Source organism: Pyxicephalus adspersus, chromosome 6, assembly GCF_032062135.1.
Source record: "Pyxicephalus adspersus chromosome 6, UCB_Pads_2.0, whole genome shotgun sequence".
In the NCBI taxonomy this organism is placed as follows: Eukaryota; Metazoa; Chordata; class Amphibia; order Anura; family Pyxicephalidae; genus Pyxicephalus; species Pyxicephalus adspersus.
The window spans coordinates 99,740,124-99,756,976 of record NC_092863.1 but is presented as its reverse complement, the minus strand read 5'-3'; the positions used below and the strand labels follow the sequence as shown (position 1 = coordinate 99,756,976).

General features: G+C 39.6%; 1 protein-coding gene across 2 annotated transcripts in view; it reads left to right on the top strand.

Annotated features, from left to right (window-relative positions):
- Window positions 1-11,586, top strand: part of NME5 (NME/NM23 family member 5) — a 20,176-nt gene extending 8,590 nt beyond the window's left edge. The window contains exons 1-6 of one of the 2 annotated variants that reach the window (XM_072413498.1): window positions 2,241-2,342; window positions 4,643-4,795; window positions 6,168-6,373; window positions 7,196-7,296; window positions 9,022-9,140; window positions 11,358-11,586. In XM_072413498.1, the coding sequence (XP_072269599.1) occupies window positions 4,646-4,795; window positions 6,168-6,373; window positions 7,196-7,296; window positions 9,022-9,140; window positions 11,358-11,426 (645 nt within the window). In that variant the 5' untranslated portion in view covers window positions 2,241-2,342; window positions 4,643-4,645 and the 3' untranslated portion in view covers window positions 11,427-11,586. Of the gene's footprint in view, window positions 1-2,240; window positions 2,343-4,642; window positions 4,796-6,167; window positions 6,374-7,195; window positions 7,297-9,021; window positions 9,141-11,357 lie in introns of those variants that run through there. The other variant, XM_072413499.1, reaches the window with a different exon arrangement.
- The last annotated feature ends 5,267 nt before the right edge of the window (window positions 11,587-16,853 follow it).

Here is a 16,853-nt window from a genome sequence, read left to right as displayed (position 1 = left end):
TGCAGGTAATTCTGTGATAGCTGAGCTTTTATTCATACAAAGCTGTAAGTGCAGGAAGTAAGCTATGTTTGCTATACAGCACTGGCAGGAAATGACTGGTTGCTAATGTACATATCTGCCAATAGGAGCATGCCTGTCCACCATATACCTTAGTAACTGGCAGAAAATCTGAATTGTACAATAAATAATCTACAAAAAAAATAAGATTAACACAGATATATTAACATTTTGGGTATTTTTTTTAAATTTGGTAAACAAAAAAGCTTTATTGTGATGTTGCTTCAATATTTTAGTGTTAACTGAGAAATCAAATTAACTTTAATGTACCTGACAGGAATTAAAAAGACATAGGAATGTATAGAGCTACATTGATTTAAAATGTAATGGGTGTCGTTATCAAGTTGTCCACTAGGTGATGCTGTGATTATGTCTATTCACAAGGAATACACGTGTAACAATAATGAATGAAAACGAATACAGTGCCACCCAGTGGATGAGTTAGAAGTGACTACTGCTATTAAGCCAATGCATCTGTACTTTTACCCATGATTAAATTATTAATATTATTATTATTAATATTATTAAACAGGATTTATTTAGCGCCAACATATTACACAGCACTGTACATTAAATAGGGGGTAGATGTCAATAATAACATTATATTATTATTATAATAATTATTATTATTATTATTATTATTATTAATAATAATAAACAGGATTTATTTAGCGCCAACATATTACTCAGCGCTGTACATTAAATAGGGGGTAGATTTCAATATAATTATTATTATTATTGAACAGGATTTTTATAGCACCAACATATTACACAGCGCTGTACAATAAATAGGGGTTGCAAATGACAGACAGATACAGACAGTGACACAGGAGGAGGAGTGGACCCTGCCCTGAGGAGCTTACAATCTAATACAGCACATTCACCTATATTCAGTTAGTACAAAATTACTTTAGCACATTCACTAATCTCATTTTTTGCAACAGCCAAACCAACACATTTGTGCAAATCATAGTCTAACCCTTCTCTCATTCTATGTGACCCCCTGGGCATCTTGGTCGCCCTCCCCCATTTTTCCTGTCCCTTCTGTCCTGAATACCCTCCCTCTCCTCTAACTAGTCCTTTCTGCCCATGTTGGCGCCTCTGACATGTTTGCGCTATGCATACAGCAATTAGACGCTACATACCCCACTTTATTATACCCCAAATACTTGTCAATCTCAATTGTTGGATTTAGTGTGGATTATATAGCATCCACAATCCTTATATTCATTACTGTCATGGTGGAGCCCCCATCCACTCATCCTATACAAAATCACCTTTCCTGGTGCCCTCCCCTAGGTGGCATTGATGGGTTTGGCTCTCCCTAGTGCTGCCAGGTAAGGAAAATTATGGTAAATATTATAAAATGAATTTTCTGTATTCCTGGCACCTCATCATGTCAGGCATAGGGAGGAGTCAGGGACATGAAAAATTACGGTAAATATTCTAAAATCAATTTTCTGCAATCCTTTTCATATCAATACCGGGCAGAGTGACACCCATCAGTGCTGGCATGGGGGGAAGCCAGGAATACAGAAAATTATATAAAATATTCTTAGAAAAAGTTTTCCATATTTAACTCCTTTAGGTAAACAGAAAACATTCAAAGCGTTAGATTGTGAGCTCCTTTGAGGGACAGTTAGTGACATGACTATGGATGTTTGTACACCGCTGTGTAATATGATGGCGCAATATAAATACTACTAATAGGGTCAAAAACACTAAACTGGGCCTAACCCATGTATAGTCATGTGATCTTAAAGGCACCAAGGGGGTGCAGTGGATCAATCAGAGGTTTCCTCATTAGATATGAGAGATATTTAGCCAGTACCAGCACTTACCTGCAGCAAATGCAGAATGTTGAAGCTACTTTATTATTTGGCAGTTTACAGAACTTTGTCTTTTTAGCCCTAAGTTGTTTCAATAACTAAATAAATATAATTACAAGCCATGTTGGCATTTTTATTTCACACAGCATAACTGTATCCCTAATCATTGTGCTTATGAAAATAAATGTGAAGCTAATACAAATACAGCAATGATGAGCAAAGAGCGCCCCTGTCTGCAGCACAATGAACCCACGTGGCCATAAGGAACACGTGCAGCTGGTTCAGACGTGCGCACGCGCTGTATCATGCACGCGTCATCATTCTCCTGCTCAGCGTGCGTAATGTCGCGAAGGACGTACTTTGATAAGTTTGGCCCTCGCAGATACCTGTACAGAATGCCGGGGCTGGTCACCTAGCAACGAGGAGACTTGTAAACAAAGCCCAGAGAAGCTGCAGGTATGTACAGCAACTCAAATCACAAAGCTCAGATTTGTAATATATATGTAATATTGTCTATATATTATTACTATTATTACTATTTTACTAATTTATATTTATTTATTTTATTCTATCTATATGTTTTTATTTTTTTATGTATAGTGTGGGCAGGAATTAATATTTTGTTTGTGACCTCCCATTGTAGAGATTCGTCCTGACTTCCTCTCCTGGTGACACCCATACAAGAAAAAAAGGTGGCGGTTGTCAGCATCAATAGACATAAAGCACTAGCAGATTTTAAACCTTGCTCCCACTACTAAAAATATGTTATGGTCTGCGTCTACATTGGCAAGCTGTTCCTATTCTTTCCTGCCGTCCTGTTTTCCAAAATTTGCTTTTTATATAGGTGTCACCGGGGCGTAAAGGAAGAGCCCATTCACAGTATATACACTGCTTGAGGTGCCATTAAGAATGAATAGCACTGCATCACACAATGCTCCTTATTTGCATCTCGTGATCCTGTCAGTAATGCACTTCCTGTCCCAGGCTGACAACACTTACTGTACTAGTAGGTAGGACAGGACTTTGAAACACCTCCCCTGCATAACATGGGGGAAATGTTCTACAACTGGAACAATTCTTACTGCAGCACAGAAAGATATCCGCTCTCCAGACTTCTGGCAGGATCAAGGAGTTTAGCTTTCATACAACAGATGAATTATTTACCCTGTGTATTGGTCTTTGTAGTGTGCTACATGCCATGGAAAGCTATAGCCATAAACTTCACCTAGAGTGAATCTGCCACTGGATGAAAGTGATTTGGGTTGCTGATCACTTTTTATATTAAGAGAACAACCCCCCACCTCCTAGATTGTAAGCTCTTCGGGGCAGGGTCCTCTCCTCCTGTGTCACTGTCTGTATCTGTCATTTGCAACCCCTATGTAATGTACAGTGCTGCGTAATATGTTGGTGCTATATAAATCCTGTTTATCAATAATAATAACAAAAGTGAACCCAGAAATGCTTTGCAGGCAGTGAAAAGGTTAAGATAAAGAGAGCAAATAAGAAAAGTTCATGCTTTGGGTTTACATTATTATTATTATACAGGATTTATATAGCTCCAACATATTACGCAGCGCTGTACATTAAATAGGGGTTGCAAATGACAGACAGATACAGACAGTGACACAGGAGGGGGAGAGGACCCTGCCCAGAAGAGCTTACAATCTAGCAGGCAGGGGGAAAGTAGTACGCAATACAGGTAGACCCAGAGTTAAGGACATCGGACATACAAACGACTCCTAGATAAGAACGCAGCTTCCCTGCTTGCTGTGTGCAGGACAGAGGCTTGAAGAGGGGAGGGGCTGGTTTGTGAGACTTGCAGAAGAAATGTTTTGCTAAACACAGCTGAGGTTGTGGGTGATCTTAGGGGGTGAGCTCTTTCTGCTGCCTCCTGTAACTCTTTAATGACCAAGACAAAATCTGCAGTTGTTTCATTTTGCATATCAAAGCACACATTGCTCCAGAACTTAATGAATGTCTAGGCTCCATAAAGATTTTGTTTTGCTTTGTTTGTTATTAACTCAAGGTGAGGATTTTATACAGTAACTGACACCACGCTGGGTAATAATATGTTGAGACAAACATCTGTCCTAATTGCATTTATTAAATTAATGTACCTGTTCCAACTTACATACAAATTCAACTTAGGAACAAACGTACAGTCTCTATCTCATATGTAACCCGGGATTTACCTGTATTAGAATTAGCATGGGGTCACTCTCACCTGAGCAGAAGAATGGTATAATGATTCTCATTCGATAATCACCTCAGGGATTATCAGACAAGACAGGGAGTATCAGACGAGAATCTGGCGTGTGTACAGCACTCATCTGACATGATTCATGGCGGATCCACGAACGAGGAACGATGGTAATGAAAGTGAAGAGGAGAGAGCACAGCGGGGTGCCGCTCTATTGTTCTCCCCTCTCCATAGAGCACAATGGTGCTGTATGTACAGCGCTCCTTCATGCATTGTGCAGTCTTTTATCGTTGGAAAAGATATGTGTACGTAGCCTTAGTTTTTCCATACAGATTCATTTCTTATTTATCAATATCCAGTGATTTTACCAGGGTGGGGGTGCCAAGATCTAATAGGCAGATTTTATCAGCCTGCTTCTATCTGCCTGGTATCATTGTGCCAATGTGGTCCCCACTGCTCTGCCTGGTCACCGCCATCATTTATCAAGGCTGGGAGATCTATATAGTAAGCAATAAAGGATGAAAGCTTTAATTTCTGTGTTTATTTCTCCCTGAAGGCAATGAGTGCTACACAGCAATCCCCGGGCCTGTCCATGGCACCTCCCAGGGTATATGTGGAGAGAACCTTAGCTCTCATCAAGCCAGAGGTGCTTCATAAAACAGAGGAGATCGAAGACATCATCTGCAGAAGCGGATTTCACATTGTACGGGTATGTACGCATACTGCTTGTTAACTGGCATGTGTTGCTGGTAAAGAAGACCTTGCCTGAATATTAAGGGTCTGCATATATTCTCTGAGCCCCTTCCTGAATCACTTACTTTAAGGAGGTGACTTAGATTATCCTTGCAGTGCCTAGGGGAGGATGAATGACATCCCATAGGTACCTCTACCTATACCTATTACTATGGGCCTGATTTATTAAAGCTCTCCCAAGATAGGAGAGGATACACGTTCACCATTGAAGCTGGGTGATCCAGCAAACCTGGAATGGATCTGGTCCAGGATTTAAAACATTTGCTAACAAATAGCAAATTACTTTTAAGAAATCGATTCCAGGGTTGCTGGATCATCCAGCTTCACTGATGAAAGTGTATCCTCTCCAGCCTTGGAAAACCTTTAGAAATCAGGCCACATGACAGTGATTGGAGTGGGAGTGAGTTAGTGCAATTCTAAATGTATTTCTATTTCACCTACTAAGCAAAGGTGATTTGGTAAGGAGGTTCAGAGAGTGTAAGTACCACTTCCTTTTTCATGTACAGTCCACGTACACTGCTTCTGTCATGGAAATTTGGAACACTGTCCCTAAAGTGGTACTTCAGCTTGGCCAGGCTGAATAGTGACCAGGGCAATAGGAAGACACTGATATGCTGTAGTCAGTCCTGCATATAAATTGCCCCAGATTCATGCTTACCATAGTCATGTGACCTTGTTACACTGACGTCATCCCATTCATATAAGTTCTTTTTTGTTTCAAACAACCTGGTTGCTACTTTTGCCTTAATCACAATTCAGTTTAAAGGAACGGGCCACGTAGTCCACTTGACACTTAGTTGCTGCATTATGTGAATGAAGGATATGATCACTATTAGAGGGTAATTATAATATAGGGGCCAAACCACTGATCACTTTGGAAGGTTTAAAACAAGCTCAACAGAAGTGATCAGGGTGGCTGTAAGTTAGGTAGAAGTGCCACTGACTGCTTTCTGTACTTGATTTGTTGGGGCAAAGGGCAGGGAAGACATCAAGGGTCTGATATCCTTATAAAGAGCACCTGTCATATCACAATTCTTTCTCATTCTTGTAAGTCAGTCCCTTGTGTATGCAAAACAGCCAAGAAAAAAAAAGTAAAATATAAACATGTTTAAATATAATAACACCATAATAAAAAAAATTCTACAAAATCACCTCCACACATTTTACACATTTGCCCATCAGCACAAACCCAAGGTTTGCAGACATTTCATCCTTTGATCCTGTAAACATTTGCTTTTGACTATTTTTAGACAACAGCCACCTTGACATTTAACAGGTAAAATATAATTCTGAAACAGAAATCTGTTTTATATATTTTTTTGTAACAGAAAAGAAAAGTCCATCTGAGCCCTGAGCAGTGCAGCGACTTTTATTCAGAACAATATGGAAAGATGTTCTTCCCCAGCCTGACAGCGTATATGAGCTCAGGACCAATCATTGCCCTGGAACTGGCCAGACATAACGCCATTGCCACCTGGAAGGAGCTGATGGGGCCTTCAAATAGCCTAAAAGCCAAAGAAACTCATCCAGACAGGTAAGAACACCCTTTTATACAGTAACTGACACCACAATGCCTCATATAATGTTTCAATCTGTCCTAATTGCATTTAATAAAATAATGTACTTGTTCCAACTTACATACAAATTTTTAATACTAGTCCCTATCTTGTATGTAACCCAGGGATTACCTGTATAGGCAGTTCTGACTTTGGCGACCTAGTATGTTGCAAAGTGTGCCACTGCACGAGGGCCCTGAACCATCTTCTGCCAACGGGAGTCCCAAGTCAGTGCATCGGGGAGCCCCAAGGTAGTTCTGCAAAGGAGCCCAATGTTGGCTACATCCTCCACTGTATTGAGGTCAGAGTCTTAACATGACAACCAGGCATTTAGCAGTGTCAGACGGAGAGCTCAGCAGTGGCATTCTCCAGATTCATCTCCAGTAACTTTAATAAGTTATTGATGTGTTACACCACTCACCTTTATCTGTCTCATCTTCTTTCACTATGAGCATTGCAGCAGCCATACTTCCTGTCTGTGTGACACCCAGCTATCTGGAAGTCACATTGGCTGTCATAGAAACACTCCCTTGGTATTCCATAGAGCCAGTTTAATCAAGATGGGGGAGAATTATCTGTATATCAATGCAGCTGAGACACTGTGCTGTCAGTACAATCTGGAAGTGAGGAGCTCACTGGGTTTCCAGCAGATTAGCAGCATGATGGGCTGTAGGTAAACCACTGGACTTAGATAGGCTTAATGTCTGCCGAGTGTCAATTACCATAACAGCCCCCATTATTGTTTTCATTGTTTTGCTGAAAATCTGTAACAGTAATTCTGAGTTTTCCTATTTCTCCAGTCTACGGGCCATCTACGGTACTGACGATCTCCGCAACGCTGTTCACGGCAGCTTCTGCTTCACTTCAGCCGAACGGGAGATCCGCTTCATGTTCCCAGATGGTAGGTGCAGCAACATGTACCACACAAATGTATGCATCTGATTTCTGAGTTCAAGAAAAAACACTAAAACCCAAAAGAGTCATCAGCTGAAGTCCATCAGCTGTTCCATTTGTGTCACATGAGTACAACAGTATAACAATAGATTGTGAGCCCTTTTGAGGGACAGCTAGTGACATAACTAAAACGTTGGTGCTTTATAAATACTCGATAATATCTTGCAGTAAATTTAAAGCCAAAAGGTTTTTTTTAGTTTTGGTAACGTGTATAGAAGATGGATGTTGGAACCCCTACTCTAATTATTGTCTGTATCCCGATTGGACAGATTCACATTTTTATATATCCTGCTGACCAATATCAACTACAACATTTTGGGCCTGGAAGCTTTCCAGTGAGAACACCAATGCTGGTGACAACAGTGTACAGGGGGTGGAGGGGTCTCACTTTGAAAAGTAAAGTGTTAAAAACATTTTTTTTTTTTTTTTGCTGTGTGTGTCCTCTTGAGGATTTTCCCATTGTTTTTGAAGTTGCAACCAGAAGTCAAGCAATCTCCATATTTGCAACAGTTATCACGGGATTATTTGCTGCATTTAGATAATTTACCTTTATCTCTACTTACTTTCTATCTGGGTGACAATGGTCACTAGGACAAATAAAATTGTACATTTTCTAGTAGTGACATAAACATGATAAAAACATTTTGACACAGGGTCTAACCTAACCCCTCATTTTATCCAATAGACGTTTAAGCAAAATGGCTGATCCAAGTACCAGTCACTGTCACAATGGTAATAATTAGCGATAAGTACCTTAATGATAGGATTACAGTGTTGTAAGGGGTCAGCCTGATAACAAAGTACCACTTTTATTTTAAATATGTGATTGCCACTTTTGTAAAGCCACATTTATTAAAGGTCAGATCAGATTTTGTATGGTGGCAATCAGAACATTACCAAAATATATTTACACTAAAGTGGCAATGACAAAGTTTATTCACTTGAATAGAGAAACTGATCACCATATAGTGTATTTAAGTGTACACAGCCCATTTGTTTTAATTGTCATTGCCATGATCACTACTTTTGAAAAATGGCTATTGCAGCAAAAGTAGCGATCGGGGTGTTTGAAACTTTCCAAGTGGCAAACACTCTCTGTGTGAATAACCAGAATGAGTGATAGATGTGAGCCATCATCTACTTGCTCTAAATATGCACTTGGTTCCTTCTAGACCTAGGCTAGATATACATTAGGTTTGGTGAGTTTGAATCCAGTGCAAGCAATTCCACACCAATTCATCAAAGAGCCCTGACCACACTGAATGCTGATTCTGTTCTTCTCATCCAACATTTGACATACCTGAGCTCACATGTGCTTTTTGGGTGAATGGGCACTGATTTGCACAGACACTCTCTAAAATTGTGTGAAAGGCCTTCCTAGAAATGTGGAGGCTCATATAGCTGCAAGGGGGTCGGGGTGAGGAGACCAACTGATATTAATTCATTTGATTTTGGAAACATGGTTCAAGGAATGTCCAAAAATCCCATAAAAATCTGATGGTCAGGTGACAACAAACATTTGACCATTGAGTAGTGAAACTACACATCACTTTTACATATGGTTTGAACTGACTGTATTTATAAAAGGGTCAGATTGTGGCACATTTTTGTAATGAACAGTAAATAGATATACTAAATTTGTGTGTTGGTAATGCTGACTTTCATTTTTCAGAGACCATTGAACCTGTGCCAGCTGGAACCGCGGCAAGAGATTATTTAAACCTTTTTGTGAACCCAACCTTGCTTGCTGGACTTACAGAACTTTGCAAGCAGAAGCCAGCTGATCCCCTGGTACGTTTACAAACATTTTTTCTATATCCTATTTTACCATTTTCAGCCACATTGAATATTTTGTCCTTATCATTTTTCTTGTGTGATAAAATACAAGGTCTGCAGTTCAGCTTGTGAATTAATTCTACCTACAATGACCAAAGACCTATGGCTTTTGCTACTGTTAGCACTACCAGTGGACACAGGAAGTAAGGCTACATACACACACTAGACTTTTGTCATTGGAAATCTTTTACTATCAATTCCAACAACAAATAAAAAAGAAAGATGAATAAACGTGCGGTGTACATACAGCGCCGTTCTGTTTTATGGAGAGGGGAGGGAGGAAAATGAGCGAGCAGCACCAAGCTGCGCTCTCCTCCCTTCACTTCCATTGAGGTCGTTCGTCTTCTGTCGTTAATGGATCGTCAGGATGGATCTATGAACAACATTGTACGGCCTCTATACACTTAAGATTCTCATCTGATGTGTGTACAATGCCTAAGAGTATTATTTAACCCCTACCTGCAATCCCTATTTGATGTTTCCTTGCATGTTTACCCTTGCTAAAGAATAAGGTAAAAGCCTCCAAGCAGAACAAGCAGTTGGCACCCAGGCTGCCAGTTTTATGACACTGCTGTATCTGACAGACTTGTGGTAGCCACCCAGGGAAAAAGAGAGGCCCTGTTTACATTTTAGGATTTCGTGCTTTCCTAGATTTACAGCTATGCCTCCTCATGCTGTTTTATGCCACTCAACTGCCCACTGAGAGTGCTATGCTATGTCACTGAGGTTCTGTAACTGATTAGTGGAACAGAAGGTTCTGGCATAACTCCAACTTGGGATAATTTGAGTCCTAATTTACTATGTGTACTGGGATGTGGGGACCTTCAAAAGGCATCCAAAAAAAAAAGGGTCTGCATCCAATAATTCTAATTCCTAAAACCTACCTTTATTCTGTTTATACTTTGCCTGTGCTGGTTCCTTCTTCCCCCCCCCCCCACCCCCCCTATGAGCATGCTGCTTAAATTATGAAATAAAACCTGTTTGTATTAGCTTATATTAGACCCAGTGACCTTATCACCGGTTTTTGTGTTTTCTTTGCAATGCAGGTGTGACAGGTGGCAGGGACTTGCAGTGAACTGTACATAGCTTTCTAAATCAGGAAGCTGTGGAAATGCCCACATATGACTTTCAGTGTTCAACCCAGACATTTTCATAAGCTGAGTGGGAAGAAATTGTAGGTGGATGGCAGCCTCAATATTGTTACTCAACTCTTCAGAAACCACACAAAAACAGCCGGCAGGTTACAGAAAAGTGCCAGGTGATGTGTCCAGCTAAAAGGGACCGGGGAGAACACTGACTTTTATGATTAATATAAATGGAAACCAATAAGTGAAAGGGGGTCCATGAACAGTTAGGTTTGGGAGCTAACAAATCATTTAGCTAAGAAATCAGGGGGAGCTCTATCCAGTTTGCTTGCATATTGTAAGAACCCTACAGTGTGCAGTACAATAAATAGGGGCAGCAGGTGACAAAATTGCTCTACGTTCATCATTCATGGATCCGTCTTGGCAGATCCATGAATGATGAACGATCGTAATGAAAGTGAAGAGAAGAGAATGCAGCTTTGTCATTCTTCCCGTCCCCTCTTTATAGAGCAGGACGGCGCTGTATGTACAGAACTCATTCATACATTGTGCAGTCCTTTGTTTCCAACAACAATTTTTGCACGTGTATACGTAGCCTTAAACGCCAATTCACATAAGGTAGCCCAATGTAACCTATAGGAATCCTCAGTTCTGAAGTCAGACAGAAAAAGGACAGGTTCTATGTGGTTTGCACACTTTCCATATATCAGCCCTCAAGCATCCTAAGATTATCCAATTTCCCATTGGTTACCTGTTTGGGAAAACCTTAATTTTAGTGCGTCACAAATGCATTACCAAGATATCAGTCACATGCTACTAAGCAAATAAAAGTCTGCAATGTAAATAAACATGTACATATTTTTACTAAATCAATATAAACATTTTTAAGATTTGCCTGAAGCTTTTTTTTTAAAGTCATGAAGCCTAAACACATTAGAATACATTACTCTTAATAGAAATGTAAGAGTGGAGTATATTAGGAGTTTGATGCGTATTTATTATTGTTGTTTGAAAAGCCTGTCTGTGTTTTTATTTGTCAAGTTCAAGCACTTTTCAAATAAATAATTAACTTTTTTTTTTAATACAGACCTGGCTGGCTGACTGGCTTCTGAAACACAACCCCAACAGACCAGACATTGAAGAGAAATCCATTTAAACACCAGAAATGGCACACATATCCATGTTTTGTATAACAAAGTCTTTAATTTGAAAAAGAAATGTTTTTGCTACATGTATTCTTATTCTTTAATTCCTGACAGTTTTGTTAAACTGGTCTTTTTCCCAAAATAAAACTTTATTGAGATTTCAAAAAGAAAGTTTCAATAAACAATTGCACACGTAATCATTCCAAAGATAACAGCTAATGAATGGAACATTTTACTTGAAACAGCATAGTAAACATGGAACAAGGACAGAGACATGAAAGACACACCTGTTTAGAAGATTGTCAAGCCTATCTTGTAATAAACTATAGATATGTTGCTAGTTATATGTAAGCCAAAGGTAAATAGAAGGGTGGGAAAGAGAGGTATGGGGATTCAATGGAAAGAGGAGAGAGGACAAAACCATAAAACTTACTAGTGAAAGTTTTTTTAGCCCATTTCATCCATGAGGGTCTTCTGTCTGTGTGTCATACATGTAACCAGCAAGCCCATGTGGAGATATAGTGTGGCATATCATCTCCTGTCAAATGGAACTCCTCCTTTTCAGCAATGTGGTTGAGTTTCAGAAACCAATACCAAACTAACAGTCTACATGTTGAGGGCATGAAAATGCACAGTTCACTTATAAAAACTAGGTGGCACGGCAATATGATATATTAGAAACTGAGCTGGAATGAATGCCATGGTGCTGCTCAGGATGTCAGTAACTCCTGAACTTTACACTGGAAAGATTAAATTACTGGGCATTTCCACCACCTGTGAAGGTAAGATCCAACTACACTTCCACATCACCAGCACAACTCAGTGCAAGAGGAGTACAGCCTGTGAAGGACTTCTGACACTCTGCACCATCTCATCTGGACCTGGAAATTGCATGTGCACATTTTGGAAAACCCTTCACTATTACAATTTTATTGGAACTGTTCTTCTGCACCTCTTCTTTGAATTTTGGGGGACAGTCACAGATTTAAAAAAAAACATATTTTCTACAAACATGCACCAGCACAGCAAATTCTCCAGCACTGCAGCTCTAGTTGGTTCATCATCGTGAGACATTGGAATTTGATAAATGCCATCGCCACCACTCATTGCATGAATTATTATATCTCTGAGAGGATACACTGGATGATTTTTTGCATAGTTTGTTGCTGTATCCTTCCCAGATGGCCATATAAAAGGGTCATTCTCAGGAGCAAGGTTTACTAGTTCTTTCTTGTACTATATAGAGAATATAGCCTCATGAGTAATGGGATGAGCACAACCTGTGTTTGTAATATGCATGGACCCAGAAGGACTCCAAATGCCATTGATCACTTGTAGATCGAGAGAGGGTTATATACATGACCAAATATCAAGTCAGTGCATAGGTAAGTACATTTGGATAACCCGGATATACCAGGTTTTGATATATAGGTTCCTTTTTGAAAATTAACCAATACATAGGTTTAGAAGTGGCGCTACATTCTCTACTGTGGGAAAAAGGTACACTTTAACAAACAGATAACTCCATAAAACAAAACTCCTAATCCCTGAGCTGTATACGAAGCTGGCCATGCCTCAGACGCTGCCATGCAAGATCCTCACAAATCTGCTGACAGTGCTAAATGTACCAACGTACCAACGCCCTTTAGCCAATGGTGCAGTTTAGATATCTGTGTATACATGCAATTACTGTGATGGAACATAAACAAAGCCGGCATGCAGCTCTGTAGGAGTCCTTATCATTACACTCAAACTACACAACTTTCATTGCAGATAAGGAAATGAAACCTTTCAAGAAAGCTGGAGATAGACAAGTTTCTAAAAATCTCACTATACTGCATATGATAGGCTAGAGAGGGAGTAATATTTCTTGAAGGTAGTTATTTCATGTAAAATTATATTAATGCATACAATTCCAGTCACTGTTTATATTTCCATTCCAACCTGCAGAAATAACACGCTGCCCTTGTTGATGGTATCTATGGCTGTAAACATTTGTTGGTGCTTGTCATGTTTCTTTTTGCTTGAAAAGCATTATTCACATGTGGTCTGGATCCTATGGGTGAAACAGATCCTTTTCAGATTATTACATTTACACGGATGCCCAATTTTTAAAACATATTTTCCTTTACAGCACTATTTCTGTGAAAGAGGCTATGATATAAATATCTTACAAATATGACAGGCTTTTGTATGATTCAGAATTGTTTTTTTGCCTATACGAGTCTACAGAATGCAAAAGTGGTTTGTAGTAAGACAATTGCATGTTAGAAGGAGGCCAGCTGCAGGTCAGAAGGTAATGTCAGGTTAAATTGAGAATCAACTGAAGATCTTCTGTGGGTTAGAAGAAGGTCAACTGCAAATCAGAAGAAGAAATTAACTGCAATCAACTGTCTGAATGGGGCCAACTGTAGGTCCCTGAGTTAACCATTGGCAAATGCTCTTGTCAGTTTTTTTTTTTTTTTTAAATCCCAGCAATGTCACAAAATGATGTTCAAAGAATGCTGCATTTGACCACAGAAGCTTTTTTACACCAGCCCTGACTGTGCTGTTCTGCAAAGGAGAGTTTGGAATGGAAGTAAACCTAGATATTCAGGACAAAGATCTAAGCGGGTCAGAGGTGGGTGCTGGTAAATTTTACATGGAGTGATTTTGCATTCAAGACTTTGGGTGCCTGCTATTAAAGTGGACATTGATTTAATGTAAAAAATCCCAATGCACTACTAGCTCTAGCAGTACAGGACAGTAATCCTGGATTAAATGTTGTGTATCAGAGCAGTGCTGGCATTTATTCAGATATTTATCAGTTTTGTTACACAGCAAGGTAATGCAGAACGGGAGCAGGAAGACAGAAGATGGTACAGATCTGCTATAGGTTTGCATTTTAATTAATACATTCTTCCAGTTGATGCTTGAAAGTATCACTGTGTCATAATAAAGCCTCTTCCCCACTTCTTTATATATGTGTTGGCCATTATATGGGTAAAAGTTTGTGAACACCTCACCATCATATTCACTTCCCAACGATTTTTTTGGACATCCCATTACCATTACTCAAATGGATTTGCTCCTTGTTCCTCACTTACAACTATAACAGTCTCCAATTCTCTGGGTTGGCTCTCATTAAATTTTAGAGTATGTCTGTGCCCATTCATAAGAGTTTTACATGCTGATGTTGGATGAAAAGACCAGACTCAAAAACAAAATTCCAATTCATCCCAAAGGTAATCAATAGGGTTGAGCTCAGAGCTCTCTGCAGGCCTTTGGATTTTCTATATAGCAAACTTATGACACCAAGTCTATATAGAGTTGTCCTTGTACACAGAGGCTCTGTCATGCTGGAACAGAACATAACCTTTTCCAAACCACAAGGCACACAACTGTCTAAAGAGTCTTTGCATGCTGCAGTAATAACAGTGAACTTCACTGGAAACACCTGAACTCCATAATTTGGCTTTTATCCATAAATGTCAATTTCCCAACAACCCTACAAAGTCCTTAGTACTACCACTAACATAAAAAAATAACAAAAAATAAAATAAATTAGGTTTTTGAGTGCTTGCAGTTGCAAACTTTTGCATTAGCCAGTTAAGAGTGGTACATTTGAATGGGACCCACGTTATAATCTATTTAGCCCCAATCATCCCAAGTCTTTCGGAATGCACATTAGGGGACCTCAGATCAGCTTTGACCCAATTTTCCAGTGTCTGGAATGCAGTTTATGCAAGCTGTTTACGCTGAATTCCAGGGCAAATGCTAGACAGCATTGCACAGGGGTCCTCTGTGTTCTTTCAATAGAATAGCTCTCTGATGGACCCAGGAATCTTGTAATCTCTACAGCGAGCACATTATAACCAATGTACACAAGGGCCACATGTGCAGTACTGGGGACAGGGCCGATCTGAGCTGCTATTATGCCAAAATTTTCTAATTGAGCTTGTGATATGATCAGATCATTATAATGTATAATTTAAATTGTACAAACAGTTGGGGCTAAACTAATCCAAGGACTGAATACACCTGGCAAATGCAGTTATACAGATATTTTTATAAATGGGTGTAGGGGTGCACCTGGAGGAGGGGGGTCAGGGGGACCTAAGTAAAAAGTTAGGCTTCACTTTCCACATAATCCCCAACTGTCCTGATTTAAATGAACAGCATATAAAAGAAAAATGTTCAATGGAGGATGTTATTGTTAACCTCCTGTCTCTGGCCCCAATACTATTTGCCCTTGATTAAGCATGCAGCTAGAGAAGTCAGAGCAAAGTCACATTTTTTTCTCAGTCTCATTGTTCTGGGTCAGAGACTGATAATGAGAGTTCAGTGAGTGTAACACATTTTCCAAGAACTTTTCCCAAACTATATATTCATTGGGTGCCATCTAGTGGACAATGAAGATACATTTTGTAAAGAGAAATATATATATATAATGTTATAAAATAATATATTTGATAAAGTTTTATAATTTAAACCCAACTAAACCCAAAACTGAATAAGCAAATTGTAATAGCAATTAGATTGAGTGAATGCAAACAGTGTATAGACGCAAGGTGTTTTTTATTATTCAAATATGCTTTACTACTTAGTGAACGCAATTAGGGAGAGCAGAGACATACCTTAGCAGGTAAAGTGAAGGAGAGCAGAGATGAATGAACTCAGAGAGGATAGTTAGGGAGGGCAGAGACATAAGGGTTAATTGTGGATAGGGTGGGAAATACAGGGTAAGGAATGCAGAGATACAGGTGTTCAGTAGAATGAAGGAGAGCAGAGATTAAAATGCAGGGTATATAGGGCAGGGACACAAGAAGTCAGAAGGTAAAGTGAAGGAGATCGGATACACAGGAGTTCATTAGGTAGAATGAAGGAGAGCAGAGATGAAGAAGTTTAATGGGGAGGGCAAAGACACAGGAGTTCAATGGAGAAAGGATGGACAAAGCAGGGTAAGGAGAGCAGAGACAGAGGAACTCAGTAAGTAGGGTGAAGGAGAGCAGAGATACAGGAGCTCAGTATGTACAATGATGAAAACAGAGATGAAAAAGCTCAGTGGAGACAGTAAGGGAGCGCAGACACACAAAAGTACAGTGGGGAAAAGGTTTGAAATGCAGGGTAAAAAGAGCAGGGAGACAGGAACTCAGTAGGTAACATTAGGGAGAGCAGAGATACAAGAGGTTAGTAAGTAGTGTGAAGGAAAGCAGAGACACAGGAGCTTAGTAGGGTACAGCGAAGTAGAGCAGAGGTAGAGTGAAGGAGAGCAGGGATACAAAAGTTTAGTAAGTAAATAGAGCAGAGATCCAGAAGTTTAGCAGGTAGAGTGAAGGAAATCAGAGGCACAGAAATTTAGTGGGTAGAGTGAAGGAGAGCAGAGATACAAGAGGTTAGTAGGTAGAGTGAAGGAGAGCAGAGATACAAGAGGTTAGTAGGTAGAGTGAAGGAGAGCA